Below are 19,452 nucleotides of genomic sequence, written 5' to 3' on the forward strand. Positions count from 1 at the left end.
TTGGCGCAGGCGCATCCTGCACCCCCTGCCGGGACGCACGCGCGTTGCTAGGGCGCCGTCACGGGCGGAGGTGCGCGGCGCTGCCCCGGAAGTGAGCAGTGCGCAGGCGCGCTGCCGTTGGCGCCGGCGAGAGACGCGGCGGTACCGGAGTCGGGCGGGGCGGCGGAGCGGAGCCTCGGCCGCGATGCCGCGGGAGATCATCACCCTGCAGCTGGGCCAGTGCGGCAACCAGAGTGAGCGCGCCACGCCCCGTGGCGGGCCCGGAGGAGCGTGCACCGGGCGTGGTCGGGATGCTGGTGGGGGGGGGCTAGTTAGCGGGGCCTGGCGGGACGGACAGGGCGGGGCTTCAGGCGAGTGGGGCGGGGCCTGTGGACCGGGGCGCTCCGGGCCCTGCCCCCGTCCCGGTTGCGGCCCCGGTCCCGCTGCCCGGCCCGTCTGACCGCGCCTTCCCGCAGTCGGGTTCGAGTTCTGGAAGCAGCTCTGCGCCGAGCACGGCATCAGCCCCGAGGGCATCGTGGAAGAGTTCGCCACTGAGGGCACCGACCGCAAGGACGTCTTCTTTTACCAGGTACCGGCGGCCCCAGGCCGTGGAGCGGGCACACCGCGCTAGGTGTGCTTCCCTAGTCCCTGCGGGGCTCCGTGCCCGGGCAGGTGCAGCCGGGCTGTGTGTGCCCATGCAGCCCTCCCCACAGCCCTGTGCACAGCCCTCCCCACAGCCCTCTCCACAGCCCTCCCCACAGCCCTCTCCACAGCCCTGTGCACAGCCCTCTCCACAGCCCTCCCCACAGCCCTCCCCACAGCCCTCTCCACAGCCCTCCCCACAGCCCTGTGCACAGCCTTCCCCACAGCCCTCCCCACAGCCCTGTGCACAGCCCTCCCCACAGCCCCCGCAGGCGCAGCGACGGCTGGTCGGGCGCTGACCGCGCAGACGGGAGCCGAGGCTCAGCCCGGGCTCCTGTTTATAGCCTGCTCCGGGCTCCCGCCTGCGCTCCCGGTCTGTTAGTGGAGCGTTGTGGAGGCGGAGCAGAGGCACGCGGCTGTGGCTGCCATAGATAGTGTCTTATGTAAGCACGAAGAGCCCCCTGCTCCCACGCTGGGAGTGCTCTGGGGCACAGAGATGCTGCACTGAGGCTGGGCTGCACAGGACCAGCCTGTCTCCCTCCCTCCTTCCCCTCAACAGCCTGGCCATGTGGGGCTCACCTGCAGCCAGGGGGTAGCTCACACCCTCGCAGTGGAAGTGGCACCGAGCTGCAGCAGCATCGAGATCCTCTTGCTCTCGTTGTAGGCAGATGATGAGCACTACATCCCCCGGGCTGTGCTGCTGGACCTGGAGCCCCGCGTCATCCACTCCATCCTCAACTCCCCTTATGCCAACCTTTACAACCCAGAAAACATCTACCTGTCCGAGCACGGAGGGGGAGCTGGGAACAACTGGGCCAGTGGCTTCTCGCAGGTACCAGCTCTAGTGCTGCTGGGTGAGACACAGGGCAGCTCATCAGGCCTGGGGCTTTGTCCTGGCTCCCTCATGTCAGCTCAGTCCCAGTGTCTGAAGAACACCTCGTCAGTGGCAGGGACTGATGCTGGGTGCCCTGTGGCACCCTGGGCACAGGACCAAACTGCCAGTCTGGCTTGACTTCACACTGAGCTTGAGCAGCTCTTCTGTGTGTTCTGTTGGAAAGGAACAAAACCAGTCCTGATCTCTCTTGCAGGGAGAAAAGATTCATGAAGATATTTTTGACATAATAGACAGAGAGGCTGATGGGAGTGACAGTTTGGAAGTAAGTAAACAAGGGATTTGGATCTGGTGGCTCTGCCTGGTGTTTTCCCAGCCAGGTTGCTCTTTGTAATGTTGAGCTCAGCACTGTAATGGGCACAGACTTGCTCAGTGTGCTTGTGGGACTGAGCACAGAACATGTAGAGAGGGGATCTAGGGACAGGAGGTCTATCTATCCCCACTCCACCTGCCAGCCTGCCCCAGAAGTTCTTTCACTGTTTGCTTGTGGGGCATTTTTCTTTACACTGTCCATGTGAACCTGTACCCTGTGTGCAGACAGACAGGGCTGCTGGGTGTTGATGTCAGGCTGTCACGTGGCAGCAGCAGAAGGGAGAACGTCACCAAAACAAGCTGGCAGGAGATTCAAGCGCCTGTTGTGGGAGCTGAGCAGGTGGGAGCTGCCCTGGTGTCAGACAGTGGGAGCTTGGGAGCTCAGTGACTCTAGAAGGAGGGAGGGGTGTGGAGGACCCAGGAAAGGGCTGAGAACGTGCACCTCCATTTCCTGTGATGGACTGGACCCTGGAGGTGACATTGGAGCTATTCCAAATCCTTTTCTGGATGGGAGGAATCCTGAATGTTCCCGAGCAGCCTGGGGGAGCTGGGGTCAGTCTCTGCTGCATCCCTGCTCCCAGCTGACACAGGGAGCTCTGTCCCTGTCTGGCAGGACTCTGCTGGAGGTTATGGAGGTGACACATTGTCTGCCTGCTCTGGGGCTGAGCTTCACCTTCAGCACCTGCCTTCTGCTTCCTTCCAGGGGTTTGTGCTTTGCCACTCCATTGCTGGTGGAACAGGCTCTGGGCTGGGCTCGTACCTCCTGGAGAGACTCAATGACAGGTGAGCACAGCCCTGTCCCCACACCACAGTGCCTGGCCTGGCCTGGGCAGCCTGCCCAGAGCGGGAGCTGGAGAGCGCTGACTCAGAGCCACCACCCCCACCCAAACACTGCCTTGTGCAATCCCTGGCATGCTGCCTGCGGAGGGACGGCTCCTGATATGCCTGGGGACTTCAGAGGCTCTGAAACTGAACTTGTTCTGTCCAAGCTCTGTCTTCCTTCGGCCGTTCTTATCAGGCAGCTGCCTGCGGACACCCTGATAGTTCAGGGGAGGGTGGGAGGCTCTGGCTGAAGGCTGTGGGCTGCCATCCTGGCCTGTTCCAACTTGCATCTTCTTGAAAAGACTTGTGAGCAGCTGCTTAATCAGCCTGTGGATGGCTCAGCCTCCCTGTAGCTCCTCTGGCAGCCGGCTCCTGTGCTGCTGGGGTAGGCATTGCTGGGACACATTCTCTCCCTCCCTGGGAGCCACTCTGGCTGCAGCTCTGGTGACTCACTCTGTCCTGAGCCCTGGAGACTGCTAAGGCAGCTTGTGGAAGGGGAGAGTGCAGCTTGATGGTGTTAACCCTTGAGGTGCTGTACTTCTCACCAGGTATCCCAAGAAACTGGTGGAGACCTACTCAGTGTTCCCAAACCAGGATGAGATGAGCGATGTTGTAGTCCAGCCATACAACTCTCTGCTGACACTGAAGAGGCTGACTCAGAACGCTGACTGTGTGGTAAGAGGCCCATGGTGCAGCCAGCCCCGAGGAGACAGCCCTGTCCCCACAGCTCAGAACTGCAGCCCATCCTGGGGGCAGCACTGTGGCAGCGCCCGTGAGCCCCAGGTGCAGCAATGAGCACGCCTGGAACAGAAGGGCCAAGCAGCTGTGGCCCCAGGGACCCTCATTGGTGCTAACCCCTGCAGAGCTGCCTGGCATTTCTGCCTTGGATCCAGCACATCTTCCCAAGGTAGTGAGGGCTGGCTGTGCTTCCTGTGTGTAGCTGTGCTGCACCCTCTGCCTGCACTCAATCCCTGTGTCATTTGCAGCACCCACAACATCCGCAGCCGGGCAGCACCTTGAACCTGCACCGGGGCCTTCGGTCAGGTCTGACCGAGACGCTGCTCATCCCCCACAGCTGATCCCTGCATGTGGCAGTGGAGGAGCAGTTGCACCAGAGCTGCTGGAACTGACACTGCTGTGCAGCGCTGGCCCAGGGGCAGAGCTCTTTGGGAGAGCACGGGGAGCACAGCCGGGAGGGAGGGAAGAGGTTCCATTGACGGTGTCGGTTACGTGCCACAGATGAGTCAGCTTGTGGTTTCGAGTGTCTGCCACTTGTGCAGAGGGCTCCACTCAGGGCCTGTGCTGGACCACCAGTGCCCTGGGACGCATGGCCAGGACTGTCCTTCCTCAGCTGCCTCAGGGGCCCTTCACAGAGCCAGGTTTCTGTTGCAGGTGGTTCTGGACAACACAGCCTTGAATCGGATCGCGACAGACCGGCTGCACATTCAGAACCCGTCGTTCTCGCAGATCAACCAGCTGGTGAGAAGGGCTTCCTTCAGGAGAAGCCAACATGGGGTTTCCCTGCTGTGTTCAGTTCAGTCTGAACCTGTTTCATGGGCTGGGCTCAGGGGTGGGCAGCCTGGAGCTGTGAGCGAGGCTGCTGTGCCCTTCCAGGCGCCCCAGCTTCCCTTGGCATGTCTGCAGGAGGCAGGTTTTGACACGCTCTGCGACCCTCTCCCCTAGGTCTCCACCATCATGTCTGCCAGCACCACCACGCTCAGGTATCCTGGGTACATGAACAACGACCTCATCGGGCTGATCGCCTCACTGATCCCCACGCCCCGGCTGCACTTCCTCATGACGGGGTACACGCCACTCACCACCGACCAGTCGGTAAGGCAGCCCCAGGCACTCCTTCCCATCCCCAAGGGCAGAGAAGCTGCCACGCTCACCTTGCAGCATCTTTCAGCCCCGTCCCGGTGTGAGCTGTCACTGCATGTCCCAAATCCCAGGCCCATGTGCTCACACCACGTGACGGCTGCGTGTGCAGTGAATCAGACGTGAGCAGGCAGTTGTGCTTGTGCCAGGCTACCTGCTGCATGCATCAGGGCGGCTGTCAAGATCATCGGGGTCAGGACTGGCAAAAGCCACCCTTAGCAGTGATCAGAGCAAGGCCAGGAGAGTGGCCCTGCCACCCCTGTGAGCCATCGGCTTGGGCAATTTGGGTCCAAACACTAGTGCTCATTGTCACTGATGGTGGGTGCCATGTGTCAGCCCCTTCCTGAAGCTCAGTCTGTGCCTGAGAGGGAATTTGCCATCCCTCAGCATTTCAGATGATGCTGCTTGCGTTTGGCTTGACCCTAGCTAGTGCCCCCCAGTTCCCCCATGCCAGTGGGGCAGTTCTGTTTTGGGAGGTGTTCACCTGCACTGGCCCACCACGGTTCAGCAGGAACTAACAGCTGCTCTTCTCTCCCTGTGTGCATTTCCTCAGGATGTTTCTCAGAGAAGCAAATCTGAAAAACTGCTGGCTCTGAAAAGGGTATCCGTGTGTGATCTGTCCTCCAAGGGAGGAGTGTGGGCAGGGCTCAGCCAGTGGCTCAACCAGAGCAGGAGGGGGCTGCCACGTCACCCAGCTGACCCTGGCTGTGGCCCCCCTGGCCAGTAGCAGCTGGGCCAAGCCCCAACAGCACTCGGGGAGGGCAGTGGCCAGGCTGCCCATGGCTCAGAGCTGGGCAAGGCGGGGAGGGGATGCAGTGGGGAACAACCCCTTTCCTGTTGAACCCCCACTGCTCCCTGCCTGGCAGTGGGACAGGACCCATGTTTGACAGCAACATTAAACGGGTCCCTGTCCCTCTGTTCTCAGCTGAGCTTCACCCCCCAGCCCCTGCTGTGCTGCAGGGGGGGCCAGACAGCCCCCAGGCTGGAGCCTCCACTCTGTTTCTCGGCCTGGCTGTGCCTGTTGTGCGGTGTTGAGATTTTCCTGTCCTGCATGTGGCTTTGCATGTGGCTTCATCCCCGGGGTCAGGGCATCTCTGTCCAGCTGCCCCCTGCTCCTGGCAGCAGGAGAGCAGGGAGTAGCACGCCTGCTCCCTCTGACCCCTGGCTGGCCTGTGCAGGTGGCCAGTGTGAGGAAAACCACAGTCCTGGACGTGATGAGAAGGTTGCTGCAGCCTAAAAACGTGATGGTGTCCACAGGGCGAGACAGGCAGACCAACCACTGCTACATCGCCATCCTCAACATCATCCAGGGGGAGGTGGATCCTACACAGGTGAGTTCCCACGGCTGCTCAGGTACTGATGGCCATGGCATGGCCCAGGGAAGAACATGGTCACTGTCCATGCAGGGATCCTGGGGTGGAACTAGGCAGTACCTGAGAGCTGGCCTCAGATTGCTCCTGTTTGGGCTCTGACCTCATGGAAAGGCTGCAGTCCTGCTAAAATCCACCTTCCCGTGGCTGTGCCTCCTGTGAGGAGCAGCTCCTGGGTCTGCTGCAGCCAAGAGCCAAGCTGTTTGTCCCTCACCCTGCTCCCCCTCACCATTCTCATCCCACCAGGTTCACAAGAGTCTGCAGCGGATCCGGGAGAGGAAGTTGGCAAACTTCATCCCCTGGGGCCCTGCCAGCATCCAGGTGGCTTTGTCCCGCAAGTCCCCTTACCTGCCGTCTGCTCACCGCGTCAGTGGGCTCATGATGGCAAACCACACCAACATCTCCTCGGTGAGTGCCTTCCCTCGCCTTGCCGGGCCCTGCAGCCCCGGACCTCGTGTCTCTTCAGTCTGGGCTTGTCACGAAGCCAGGGCATACCTTGACAGGGATGGGGTGGGTGGCTCCCAGCAGGGCTCAGGGCTGGTCCAGAGTCCCATCAATCCTGCTGACCAAGGTGCCCTTCTCTTGGGAAGGGTCTCTGGGGAGCTCTGACCCCCCTGACCCTGCGCTGCTCTCCAGCTCTTCGAGCGGACGTGCCGGCAGTACGACAAACTGCGCAAGCGGGAGGCCTTCCTGGAGCAGTTCCGCAAGGAGGACATCTTCAAGGACAACTTCGACGAGCTGGACAACTCCCGGGAGATCGTGCAGCAGCTGATCGATGAGTATCATGCAGCCACACGCCCTGACTACATCTCCTGGGGCACGCAGGAACAGTGAGTGCCCTGCCAGGAGACAGGAAGGTCCCATGGCCACCCCCACGCACGCCGGCAGGGCTCATCTCTGCCGTGCCCACATTTATCACCCCCCAGCGCTGCCTGGCGCGGCAGAGCCCTCATGCCGGCCGCACACTCGCGGTGCTCCCCTGCGGAAGGCCCTCTGCGGGGAGCAGCACTGCGCCTGCAGCTCCTCGGCGGGGGACAGCCCCCAGCCCACTGTGTACCCTGGCCCAGGACAGGACTGGGGCAGCTGCGCCCTATGCTGGGAGGGAACCTCTGCCAGTGGGAGCAACAGTTGCTGTGAGGAGGAGGAGAGTGACCCTGAGGCTGGGAACAGGCCTGGCCCCCTGAGTTGGGTGCACATGACCCCCGTGGCCAAAGGCTCCGTGTGGCTGAGCTAGTCCTTGCCCTGGGCAGGAGCCTTGTTCCTCCTTGGCCAGATCAGGCCTGGGGCACGGGCTGTATCTATATTTTTGTAGGTTATTTTGCTTTAATAAAGGCTGTTCCTGCACTGATGCTGCCTGCATGACTCCAGATGGAACAGCCAGGCTCCAGGGAAGCCAGCTGCAGAGACTGGGGCTGGTGCTGGCCTTGTCTGGTCGGCCGGCCAGCCCCATTGCACGGGAGCGCCGCGACCACTGCTCACCAGCACGTCCTGGGGTGTGCAGGGACAGCTCTGCCCTGGCTGGCAGTGCCATGGGGCCCAGGCAGCACTGGGCAACTGCTGCAGCAGAGCCAGAAATACTGGCAGGACCTGCTGGCACGGCTGACCAGGGCCGGGAGCGGCACCGCCCTGCCCGCAGAGCACACGGCACCCACATGGATATTCTGCAGGAGTGAGGCCCCGTGCAGGGATGGGCCATGAAAGGCTGGGGGTGCCCTCAGCACTCAGGATCTGAGGCAGGGGACAGCAACACCAGGGAGGACATGGGCTTGAGGCCGTACAGTGTCAGGGGATATGGACACAGCAGCTCTAGGCCTGACCTGTGGGAGCTGGGCTGGGGAGAAGGGGCAGTGCTGGCGCCATCCCAAGCTCAGGCAGCCCAAGGTGAAAATGAGCATTTTCCTCTTGCTCTTCGGGGCACAAAGCAGGAGACTAAAAATACAGCCACCATGGCAGCATGGGCTCCCATGCCCTCTTTGGCAGCAGCCCCCGTGGCTGAGGCAGTTCCCCCCGCCGGGGCAGCCAGTGCCAGGGGCTGCCGGGGAGCTGGAGCTGCCTGTGCTCTTGGTGAAATGCCAAAGGTCGCCTGGCAATGACCAGAGGGACACGCTGTGCTGCTCCTCCCCGCTGCCTGTCCCAGGCCCCGCTGCCCTTGCTGCTCCAGGGATCTGACTGTCCCAGCCTCCTGCTGTCAACCCACGCTCCAGGACAGGAGGCCCAGCCTTTCCTTTGTGCATTTATTTAGAAAAACAACCAACCAACCCCCCCATCCCAAGACAGAACCAACAAACTCTACAGAGGCAACACTGAGGGGCCAAGCCCCAGCCGTACCAGCTGCTGCTCCACCAGCCACCCCTGTGACATAAGCCTGGCCACAGGGCCACCGCAGAGCCCAGCCACTCATCTAGGAGGAGCCCACGGGTCCCCGGGGCAGCTTGGCCAAAAGCTGCCCGCAGCTTTCCAGAAGGGGTGGGTCCAGAGGACGGACAGACAGATGATGGCACAGCACTACTGCCTGGTACCCTCTGCTCTAGGCAAAGCCCTCGGGGCACGAGCAGAGTGGCCAGGCAACACAAGTGCTGGAGGCAAAGGCACCAGGGTATAAGGGACAGGGACAGGCCTGGGGGCAGCGTGGGGGGACCGCAGCGGGGCGGCCCCACTGCCCACCAGGGAAAGTGCTGGGAGACGTGGGGCGCGCAGGCGTCTCAAAATAAATTAAGGGAATAGCCAGAAAGGCAATGGCAGTGGGGGGAGCATGACCCCCTGGCCCCCTGCTCTGCGGAGCAGCTGGGGGCCAGCACAGACCTGCCACTTGCTGCTGGGCTGGCTGCCCTCTCACGCTAGCCATCAGAGCACCTGCATGGCCACACCAGCTGCTGGGCTAGCTGTGGGAGGAACCCACTGGTGGCTGGTGCTGCCAGGGCCCGGCCCCAGGGCAGAGCCCCTGCGGCAGCACAGTGGGCTCCGAGGTGGGGGGACTGGTGGGAGGCTCCTGGGGCCGGGGCAGCCGCTGGGCACCCGCAGAGGCGAGGTACGTGTTGAGGAGCTGGGCGATCTCATCCACCTGCAGTTAGAGGGGGCATAAGGGGTCAGTCCGGGGCACCTTTGCTGAGAGGGGGAGGGTGGAGGGACGGTAGCCCCTTACCTGGGAGGTCTCAAAGAGCAGGTCTCGATCCTCCACAGAGAGGCGGAAGGTGCTGCTGTCAGAGGCACCGAAGGAGGAGATGCGGCCATAGCAGAAGCTGTCCAAGGGCTCGGGCTCTCCCGGCTTGTAGAGCGAGACGGCCTTGGCCCCGATGCCCAGCCACAGGCGCTGGGGCCCAGAGCCCACCGGGCTCTGCGAGGAGAGGGGTGTCAGCGTTGCCCACTGCCAGGGCTGCCCCTGCCCCACACCCAGCCGGGGCCTCACCGCATGCAGGTCGACATCGAAGAGTGTGGAGCCGAAGCCAGGCCACTCCCGCACCAAGGCCACGTAGGCGGCCATGGCCTCGGGCCGGCCCATGCCCTGCAGCAGCTTCCACTTCTCCACAATGGCAGCCATGGTGCTGGCCCCCTCCTCACGCAGGCGACCCCGCAGGCGCTGGTCCCGCTCTGCCCGTTGCTTGGCCAGCGCCTGACCCCAGAGCCCGCTGGCCAGCAGCCCTGCGCGCAGCCGGGCCCCCCGGCACTTGCTGGGGGGCCGGTGGGGCGGGGGCGGCAACCGGGCATGCAGCACATGGGGCGGGAAGAGCTCCTCCAGGCGCGGGAAGGGTGCGTGGGTGGAGAAGTCACTGTTGAGACTCTGCAGGCGCAGGGCCGCCAGTGTCTGCAGCGTCTCCTCTGATGTGGGCACGTAGCCCCGCAGCACCATCTCGTGCGCCTGTGAGAGAGCAGGGTGAGCCGGCACGGCATGGCCACCACGGCACAGCACAGCACCCCAGTGTGCCGCTCACCTGCTCAAAGAGGAGGGCAAACTCCAGGCTGTCCCGTGGGACGTTGTCCGTGTCCAGGAAGCCGTAGTGCTTGAAGCAGAGCCGGCACGGTGGGTCTTGCTCCCGGTCCTCTCCAGCCAGGCTGCAGCAGACAGGACCGGCTCCATCAGCTTGTGGACATGCCCCACATTGTGTGTCCCCCCCACCCGTGGCTCCCCCAGCCCCTCTCCTCCATAGGCAGCAGAATAGGACATTTACTTTTCAAACCTGGTGAGGACATCAGCCAGCAGTGTGGCACTGCCCACTGGCTGCTCCCGTCGCCGGGACTGCTCGTAGAGCGCAAAGAGGTTGGGGCTCTGGGACAGCCCCAGGCGTGACACAAGCTCCTGGGCCACCTGGGCGAGACAAAGGCAACCGATGGTGACCACGTGTCCCTGGCCACGGCACTCAGGGCTGCAAAGGGACACAGACAGGTCACGGTGGGCAAAGGCAGACAGCCCCTGGCCCCTCTCCACCATGGCTCAGCTAGGAGAGACCCTGCTCACCTGCTGTGGCACACTGCCCACCCAGCCCTCAGCGCCAAAATGTCCCCAGCCCCCTGCCTGGCACAGCTGTAACCCCTCACCTCCTCGGCTGTGGTGTGGGAACTGATGGCCACACTGCAGGCGGGCGCCCCAGGGCAGTGCACTGTGCAGATCATCTCTTGCCGCTGCATCAGCACCAGGATCTCCTCCAGAGAGGGCACGCACTCTCTCCCCTTCGTCTTTCCCAGCGCCTCCCGGATGAAGCAGGCGTACTTGGCCATCTCCGAGGCAGGGAAACGGTTCTCTGTCCTGCAAGAAATGCCAGGAGGGTGAGGGTGGCACTGATCTGAGAGGCACCAGGCACCTGGCGAGCTCCCTGATGGCAGCTGGCACCCTGGCACTCACCTGTCCAGGTGGAAGCGCAGGAAGCGCAGGACAGGCGGGGAGGGCAGGAAGGTGCAGCTCATGCAGGTGAGGAGCTGCCAGTAGTGCAGGTCGCCCTGCCCGCCCGGCGCCGGCGGCTCCGTAGTCTGCTTCACCAGCTGGCAGTAGATCTCATCCACCAGCGGCGGCAGGTCCAGGCAGGTCTGCAGGACACCCTGCATCAGCGGCACTGGGTCCCGCTCTGACTCCAGCTGCTGCAGCGAGTTGAAGAGCTTCACAGCCTCGTCGCGCAGCGTGGTGTAGCTGCGGGGGCCAGGGGCTGTGGGATGGGATGAGGGTTAACAGCCCCGTGGTCCTCCCCAGGACCCCCAGCCAGCAGCTGGGCACTGTCCTCACACCCAGAGCCAGCCAGGCCCCAGTCCAGTGCCTGCCTGCCCCGCAGAGCAGCCAGCCCAGCCATCGGTGCCACCAGCCTGGAGTGTAGGACCCAGCTCCGTGCCCCCCACCGCCCCTCACCGCTTTGGTCCAGGCTGCCATAGGGGAAGGGCAGCAGGGGAGCGTAGAGGGGGCCACTGGTGTAGCGCAGGATGGGGTTGCAGCAATAGATCTGCTTCAGAACCTCAGGGCTGTCTCTGTGCTCCTGTGGGGGCAAAGCAATGGCAGCAGCTGCAGAGGGCTCACCTGGCTGAGTGCCTGGCACAGACCCCCACCGCCACCCTGGGGCATGCAAGGCCCCAAACATTCATCCCAGTGCTGCCTACGGCTGCAGCCATGGGCAGCCCGGTGCCATGGGCTCACCTCCACATCACGAATGAGCAGCTGGGTGGGCGTTTGGACAGGCGCTTTGCTGTCAATGACCTTCTGCACGGCGCACACCCAGCGCACAGCCTCGTTCAGGTGCTCCGTGTACAGGCGGTAGCAATGCTTCCTGCCAAACACCGTCACACTCCAGTAGCCTGCGAGGGACAGACTCACTCAGCCCCTGTCCACCAGCATCCCAGCCAGGCCAGCTCAGCGCCCCAGGGCTCAGCACAGCCTCTCCTCTGGGCAAAAGGGGCCCTAAGGGCTGGGAGGGTAACACAGGGCACAAGGGGCTGGGAAGATGTGGCCCAGCCAAGGGGTGTGGGCACCTCACCAGTCTCCTTGTAGAGCTGCTTGTCCGGCCAGAGCACAGAGCAGAGGCTGGTGAGCACAAGGGAGCCCAGCCTCCTGGCCCCCTTCTCGTTGCTGCTGTAGTAGTCCAGGGAGTCAGGTGTTAGCACAAACCAGTACTTCCGAGGACGGATCCAGGGGGTCTTCATGCAGCCCCGCATCTCCCGCTGCAGCCAGCCTGGAAAGGGGAACCCTCAGCCCCACTGACGGCACCACCCGCCCCACGGGCTTCTCGGCACAGGGAAGGGTCTGTGCAGGTCTGACCGTCCCTCTGGGATGGGATCAGCCACAGCTGGGGCACAATCCCACCTTTCACAAGAGCATCAGGGTCATCCTCCACTGGCCCTGGGCCCTTCTCCACGATGAGGCTGCGCATCTCCTCCGCAACAAGCAGGGACCTGAGGACAACACGGGGCTGAGCTCAGCTGCCCGTGGGTGTCTCCCACAGCCCCTGAGCAGGGAGCTGGCCTCGGGGCTGGGGTGAGCTAGGTCCCAAGGGGCTCTGGGCACCCCACAGCCCTGCGGTGGGAACATGGCAGAGTCGCTGGGTGCAAATGACCCCGGCTAAAAATAAGCTGTTTGCAGTCTTGGCCCTGCCAAGGAATTCGGAAAATGAACAACCAGGAAGGAATGTTGGCAGCAGCGTCAGTACTGTGAGTACAGGGAGCGAGCAGGCCCCCGTGCCCCAGCACCCTGTCTTCCTCAGCACTGACCGCTGCAGGGCACAGCCTCTGCTGATGGACACAGCCTGGCAGAACCTCCTGGTACAGGAGGAGTCATGCACAGCCCCATCAGCTAAGCCTGCAGCAGTCAAGCTATCTGGCATGGCAGAGGGATGGAGACATGCCTGAGGATGCGCCAGGCATGGGGACAAGCAGAGCAGTCCCGGCTCTGCCACTCCCTGCTCTACCCGACAGAGCAGCACAGCCTGGTGCTAGCTCTGTGTGCAGGACAGTTCGGCACATGCCAGCACCAGGGCAACCTCCCACAACATGCCAGTCCCCAGCTCCTACAGCACCACACAAGGGACACAACGCAAACCGGAGGCAGCAGATCACTCACCGCTCTGAGCCGCTGCTGCTGCGGGTGGGCTGGCTCAGGCTCACCTCCAGGGATCCCTGGGGAGGAAGGAGACATCTCAGCCCCACGATCATTAGCTGGCACCCTCGCCATCACCCCATTACTGTATGCCTCCTCGTCAACCCAGCTCTGGGCCCAGAGAGACAGGCTCCCATCCTGCTGCCATGGGGCAGAAGAGCCCTGGCACCCGCAAGGCCACGGCAGGAGCCACGGCTGCAGCTGGGGCACCCCGGGTGCGGGGGCAGCCGGCGGGAGCGCTGGCCATGTGTCCTCAGCTGACCCGGCTGGCTGAATACCGTGCAGAATTGCACAAGGTCAGTGCTGAGTAATACGCTTACGGCACAAAGTCCCATTGTAATGGGGCCGCTGACTTCCTGCCCGCGGCGGTGGGACGCAGCACTGGGAAGTCCCTGGCCCTGCAGTAGGACAGGGTCAGTTCCTCCTCACGCAGCACAACTTGACATGGACAGTGCTGCTCACGTGATAACCCTGGCACACATGCTGGGACACGAGGCAGAGCCCAGGCACAGGCAGGCACCGGGTCGGGCAGGGCGCCCAGCAGAGTGGGGTGCGGGGACATGGAAGCACCGGCAATGCTGTCCTGGGAGATGCACGGCAGCTCCTGCCAGCTGCAGCCCAACAGGGCAGCCAGAGGCATGACAGGCCAGAGCACGCAACGCCAAGAAAAAGAGACAGATGCTAAAAATAGTGACAGGGAGGGGGGAGCCGCTGCAGGTATGGTTGTGCTGTGGGGCAGGGCCGGGCACCACTGACCTGTGGCATTAAGGGCACCTGTCACATAGTGCTGGTACCCGTGCACAGGGCCAGCACCTCCAGACACTGTCCCACTGCCGAGACTGGGGAGGGCCTCACATGCTCGTCAGGGCTGCAGGCATGGAGGCAGTGCCCAGTTTCTCATGGGCAGTCCAGAGGAGGCAGCGGTGGCAGCCGGCTCCTTCTCAGGGATATAAATAAACAGGAGAGGAGCTGTGGTGGCAGGGCCAGGGTAGCTGCTCCCATGTTCCCACGAAGGGGTAGTCGACGCTGTGGGTTTCCAAGGACCCCCCTGGCCACAGCAAAAGGCTCTCAGGGGAGCTGGCGTCACCAGCCGCCCACGCCAGCCCGGAGCCAGTGTGGCCCACGGGATGCGGGAAGCCCAAAGACGGTTCCTGACATAATTGTGCCCTTGGCACTGCCACCAATTCCCAGAGGGCCCAGCTCCAGCCCTGTCACTGTCCCCACTTCCCACCGTCCCAGGGGGCTGGCACTGCTGGGAAAGGGGACCTGATGCTACGGGATTGACAGCGTAGGGGGCTCAGGTTGCCTCCAGCCCTGCGCAGCCAGGGCCGTGCTGCAGCCCCCACAGTGGGCAGGGGAGAGGGGCCACAGCAAGCGGGACCAGGCTGTCACCACCCACTGAGTCCGGGCTGGGACTCGGCCCCACGGCCCTCGGTGCAGGAGACCGCCGGGACAGCCAGGAGGCCCCCGGGAGCCGGGGTTCCCCCCGCACCCCGCGCTATCAGCCGTCGCAAAAGCAGCCCGGCCAGAGGAAGCACCGGTTTCCGCCACTCCGTTTCCCTCCAGAGAGGAAGCAGCCGGAGAGGGGAGATCCAGGCCCGCTCTCCGCGCCCGGCACGTGCTCCCGGGACAGTCCCGGCCCGCTCCGGCGGGGCAGTCCGGGGCCCCTCCGCGCACCGGGCCGCCGCGGGTCCGGCACGGTAGCCCCGCGGCCCCTGTCCTAAGGAGCGGGCAGCGCGGGCCGAAGCAGGCAGGAGCAGGCAGAGCCCGGCTCCGGCTGCACCCAGCCGGCAGCGGCTCCCGCGACGGCCGGCCCTGCCCCACGGGCCCGGGACCTCCGCGCCCGCCCGGAGGCTTCCCTGAGCTGCAGCTCTCCCGCACCCGCCGGAACAACCCACCCCGGAGCGGGACCGCCCGGGCAGCGGCGTCTGTGCTCGTCCCGGTGGCTGTCCCAGAGCCGGTGCCGGCCCCACCTGGTCTCCCTGGGCGCGGAGCTCGAAGGACGCCTCCTCCTCCTCTTCGGCCTCGCCGTCCGCTTCCCGCTCCGCCTCGCCGTAGTCCCGCCGCAGCAGCGTGAAGCCCCGTCGACAGCACAGCAACCACCACAGCCCGCCCGGGAACGGCATCGCCCCGCCGACACCGACGGGACGGCACCGGGACGCGACGGGACCGGCCCGCCGCCCAGCCCCGCGCACCGGCCGCCGGCCCCGCCGCCGCCCCGGGCGGGCCGGGCTGCGCGTCACCGGCCGCCGCCAATCGCCGCGCGCGGCCCGGGGCGGAGCTCCTGCCCGGGGCGGCGGGGCCGCCGCTGCGTCAGCTGCGGGGCGGGGGCAGCGCGGGGCCGGGCTGCGGTAGGGCCGGTGCTCCCGGAGCCGCCGCGGTACCTGGGGTGCACCGGGTACGCCCGGCACCTGACGGGGCACCGTCACTGAGCAGTGCCCGCACCCGGTGTGGGCACCGACACCGGGGACGGGCCCCTGCCCTGCCCCGCGGCACCCGCATCATGTGCTGCCCTGGCTCCTGCGTGCGGCAACGCTGGCGCCTGTCCCAGCATGGCGACTCAGCCCGGTGCGGTGCCAAGTGTGTTCCAGCGGGCAGCTTCATGGGCTCTGTGCTTGGGCAGGAGGGCACCGTGGGCAGGAGGACACCGTGCCCGGGCAGGCCTGTCCTGCAGGCCCTCATAGCGCTTTTCCCCAAAGGAGCTGGTGAAGGGCGTTCGTGGTGCGGTCACACCCGCTGCCACAACTATGTGGCTCAGCTCAGCCCCGGGCTCTGCCCAGTGGCAGAGGGTCTGCGGCACCCTCGAGCCGTGGGTGCCGCGGCAGCGTCCAGGCCCTGGCCCCACTCCGGAAGCCCCAGGAGTTAAGGCTCTGCCTTTGCTACAGCTGTTGGGTCACCGCCGTCCCTGGGAGCCTGGGTGCTGGGATGCGCAGGCAGGAAGCTCCGGCTGCCAGTTCCCCTCCCACGCAGCCTGCTCCGGATTGTGCCTGGGGCTGAGCCGCCGGTGTGGGGCCGGCTGTGCAGCCAGGGCAGTCACGGGCATCGAGCAGAGCCGACCAGCTATGGAGGCAGTGGAGGACTGGAGCGGGACCACCCGAGACCACAGGCTGGGTGGGCAGCGGGGGCAGCTGTGCTGTCTGGCCAAGAACTGCGCGAATCTGGCCCTTGATCCTCACTGAGGGCTGCGGGGGACAGAGACCCATCACCGTGCCTCTGCGGCTGCTGAGTCAGCAATAACCTGTTTCTGGCCCAGCAGTAGGTGAATGTTCTGGAATGGCTTCTTCCAGTCGAGCCCTGGGCTAATCCCCAGCAGAGCAGGGGTGAACGGGAGGTAGCCTCCAGCCCCGGCAGGACCGGGAGGTGCTTCTCTGCATGCCCAGCTCCACTGGGAGACTCCATGACCAGCTGCACCACAGTCAAGCCCAATCCTGTTCCCGGCACTGTGCAGCGCTTTAGCCAGGCCTGGTGAGTGGGACACCGCACGGCCCCGGCGCTGCGGGCCCGTGGCACCGTGTGGCAGCCCGCGGGACATGTGTCGGTCGCCATGTCCCAGCCCGTGGTCATGTGTCGGTCGCCACGTGTCCGGGCCGGGCCAGCCCCAGCGCAGCACCCTGGTGCCGGGGAGCCTCCGGGCCGGGATGTGCCGTGGCAGAGGAGCTCGTGGGAGGAGTAAGAAGGGGAGAGAAACGTCCCTCTGCCCCCGCCCTACGGGGAAGGACCCAAGGAGGGTTTTTCCGGAGCGTCTCTGCTGTCCCCAGTCCGGGAGCTCCCTGTCCCTCCAGCGGCGGGGACGAGCAGAGGGCGGCCAGGAAGCGCGAGGTTCTGCTGCCTCCTGCAGGCAACGCCCGCCAGCGCCGGTGGCCAAGGAGCCGCCCCCGGCCCCACAAACCCCCCGGGGCAGCGCCGGCCAGGACGGAGACTGCTCTCGCCCACCGGGACTCGTTCGGGGTTTATTGTGAGAATAGGAACCAGCTGCCTGTTGCACCCACCGAGCCGGCTCACCGGCACCGCACGGATCCCCAGAGCACGCGTAACTTTGCACGCCCCGCGACGCGCGTGACATTGCAGGGTTCCCCTGCAACACGCGTGACATTGCGGGAACCCCAGCCCGGCAGATCGCCGGGCAGTGAAGGCACTCGCAGGGCAAGCAGGCGCTGTGGGGCTGCTCTTCCCTCTGCCCAGGCGTGTGCAGGCGCCGTGCGGATTGTCTGGTGCTGCCCGTGCCCAGCTGCTCACTGGGGCAGGTCCATGCACGGATGGGGCTGTCCCCGGGGAGTCGCGGAGGGACCGAACCCCAGGGCGCAGGTCCCTGCCCCGGCCGCGGGCACTGTGCTCCTACATCACGTCCATGCAGCTGGAGAGCGATGTCCGCCGGCGGGGACTGGGGCAGCCGGGGCAGCGCGGGTCGAGGGACCCCACGCAGCCGGCGTCGCTGGCGAGCAGCCACAGCTCCCGGCGGAAGCGCTGGCCGAGGAAGGCGTAGAGCAGGGGGTTGAGGCAGCAGCGCAGGTACGCCAGCCCGCCGGTGACCAGCAGTGCCAGGTCCTTGCGGCGGCTCTGGGCGCAGCTCATCTCCCAGCTGGCCAGCAGCTCGGCCGCGTCCAGCAGCACCATCAGGCTGTGGGGCAGCTGCAGGGCCACAAACACCAGCACGAGGGCCAGCAGCACTCGCAGCGCCCGGTGGGGCTGGGCACCGCGGGCCGCCAGCAGTGTCCGTGCCACAGCTGCGTAGCAGCTTGCCATCACCAGGAAGGGCACCGCGAAGCCAAGCACCACCTGCACCAGGTTGGTGGCCCCCCGTGCTGCCCGTGAGACCACACGGGGGAAGACGACACGACAGAGCCAGAGATCCTGGTGCTGCTCTGCCTGGCTGTAGATGAACTGGGGCAGTGCTAGCAGCATGGCCAGCAGCCAGGCCAGCCCCGCCGTCAGCCAACCGTGGCGGCGAGCTCGTGGGCGCCGGCGGCAGGCAGCCGGCACCTGCACGATGGCCACATAGCGATCCACGCTGATGCAGGTGAGGAAGAGGAAGCCGCTGTAGAAATTGAGGGCGTAGAGGCCCTGCACCACTTTGCAGGCGGCTGTGCCTGGGGACCAGCCCTGCAGCGTGTCGGTGATGGCGAAGGGCAGCGTCAGGAGCAGCAGGAGGTCGGATAGGGCGAGGTGCAGGAGGCAGACATCGGTGACACTGTGTGCCTGGCGGTAGCGGGTGTGCGTGAGCAGCACCAGCCCATTCCCCACTGTGCCCAGCAGTGAGAGCAGCAGATACACTGCAGGCTGGAAGGTGCGGGCGAAACCCTGTACTGCCTGCTTCTCACAGAGCTCAGGCAACATGCCAGCCTCGCCCGAGTACCCATCCTCCCAGGGGTAGAAGTCAGTGGTGGCCATCAGCTCTGTTGAGATGGGGCTGGGGGTCACCTGTGCAGAGGGAGGCTGAGTGAGAACGGCTTAGCAGTGGTGGCCCAGCCACGGGATGGAGAACCACACCCAGGGCAGCCCTTCTCCACCCAGCCCCGCCTCTGGGAGCCCGCGTGTGCCGCAGCCACCGGTCCCTGTCCCCACGTGCGGGGTTGTTTCCATCTCACACCCATCCCGCAGCAGCGGGATGTTAACTGTGCTCAGTCATTGCAAGAGTGACCACACACTTCCCGTGCAGCCGCCTGCAATGCAGAGCTGGTGGAGGGACATGACCCCAGTCACGGCGTCCCTAGCACAGCACCGTGTCCCACGAACTAACCCTGCACCTGCCAGCGGAGCTGCTCTGGGGCTCAGCACCCAGCCTACCGCCCCAGCCGCCCTGGGCAATCGAGTTTTGGGTCTCCACACCAGCATCCCCGGGTGCCCAAAGCACCCACACACCCATGCACCACCCTGGGGACGCCAGTATGGGTACAGCCTTGCACTGCCTGGTCCTGCTCCCAGATAGGAAAGTCCTGGGACATCCTGCTGCCTCACACAGGTTGCAGGCAGCTGAGCACAGTGCTCCCACCTCCCAGCTGCTCAGCCCTGCTCTGGGACAGCAGGACAGTGCTGCAGCCTAGTACTGCTCAGTCAGGACCCCACTGCCCTGGAGACCAGGATCTGACATGCTCTGACTCAGAGCAGCTTCACAACAGCAATTTCACTCTGGTCCCTGTCAGCAAGCCCAGACAATTGGGCCTGAGACCCCCAGGTGCTCCGGGGCCACAGGTGGGATCAGAACCCAGTGCCACGGCAGGTTGACTCTCCAGCAGTTCCTCTAGCCCCTTTCCTGCTCCGGCCCCCCGGGCCCTGGACCACCAGGCACTGCTCTGATTCCCCAGGGTTTTGGCCTTTCAGCCCAAACCCACAGAGCTCACAAGAAAACGACCTAAAAAGCTAAGAAAAGCCAGTGATGGAGGGTCCTGCCTGGCTCCCAGCAAACCCCTCACCCTGCAGCCCCCTCACCTGCTCCGTCATTGCACAGCAGAGCCTTTCCCCTGGCTGGTGGGTCTGAAGCTGTTGGTGTCTCA

The 19,452-nt window shown here is 64.9% G+C and overlaps 3 protein-coding genes across 5 annotated transcripts; 1 reads left to right on the top strand and 2 right to left on the bottom strand.

Moving 5' to 3' along the window:
* Positions 1-93: 93 nt before the first annotated feature.
* On the top strand, positions 94-7,243 carry TUBG1 (tubulin gamma 1). The gene is made up of 11 exons (XM_032134290.1): positions 94-233; positions 456-568; positions 1,286-1,453; positions 1,710-1,778; positions 2,529-2,608; positions 3,196-3,322; positions 4,040-4,126; positions 4,331-4,480; positions 5,704-5,856; positions 6,142-6,303; positions 6,532-7,243. The coding sequence occupies exons 1-11, from the start codon at positions 185-187 to the stop codon at positions 6,727-6,729; spliced, it is 1,356 nt and encodes a 451-aa protein (XP_031990181.1). The 5' UTR covers positions 94-184; the 3' UTR covers positions 6,730-7,243.
* An 872-nt stretch (positions 7,244-8,115) lies between these two features.
* Positions 8,116-15,171, bottom strand: PLEKHH3 (pleckstrin homology, MyTH4 and FERM domain containing H3). 3 transcript variants are annotated; one of them, XM_032091663.1, is made up of 13 exons: positions 14,935-15,171; positions 12,926-12,981; positions 12,173-12,261; positions 11,847-12,041; positions 11,510-11,667; positions 11,228-11,351; positions 10,733-11,030; positions 10,429-10,636; positions 10,062-10,198; positions 9,825-9,945; positions 9,302-9,751; positions 9,038-9,229; positions 8,116-8,956 (listed from the first exon to the last, which is right to left on the bottom strand). In XM_032091663.1, the coding sequence occupies exons 1-13, from the start codon at positions 15,085-15,087 to the stop codon at positions 8,774-8,776; spliced, it is 2,364 nt and encodes a 787-aa protein (XP_031947554.1). In that variant the 5' UTR covers positions 15,088-15,171; the 3' UTR covers positions 8,116-8,773. The 3 variants fall into 3 exon arrangements, with proteins under 3 accessions (XP_031947554.1, XP_031947553.1, XP_031947552.1); XM_032091662.1 differs by having other exon boundaries at positions 9,038-9,751; positions 10,071-10,198; XM_032091661.1 differs by having other exon boundaries at positions 9,038-9,751.
* A 1,729-nt stretch (positions 15,172-16,900) lies between these two features.
* Positions 16,901-19,452, bottom strand: CCR10 (C-C motif chemokine receptor 10). The gene is made up of 2 exons (XM_032091766.1): positions 19,388-19,452; positions 16,901-18,379 (listed from the first exon to the last, which is right to left on the bottom strand). The coding sequence occupies exons 1-2, from the start codon at positions 19,397-19,399 to the stop codon at positions 17,297-17,299; spliced, it is 1,095 nt and encodes a 364-aa protein (XP_031947657.1). The 5' UTR covers positions 19,400-19,452; the 3' UTR covers positions 16,901-17,296.

The sequence above is a fragment of the Corvus moneduloides genome, chromosome 26, assembly GCF_009650955.1.
Source record: "Corvus moneduloides isolate bCorMon1 chromosome 26, bCorMon1.pri, whole genome shotgun sequence".
Classification (NCBI taxonomy): domain Eukaryota; kingdom Metazoa; phylum Chordata; class Aves; order Passeriformes; family Corvidae; genus Corvus; species Corvus moneduloides.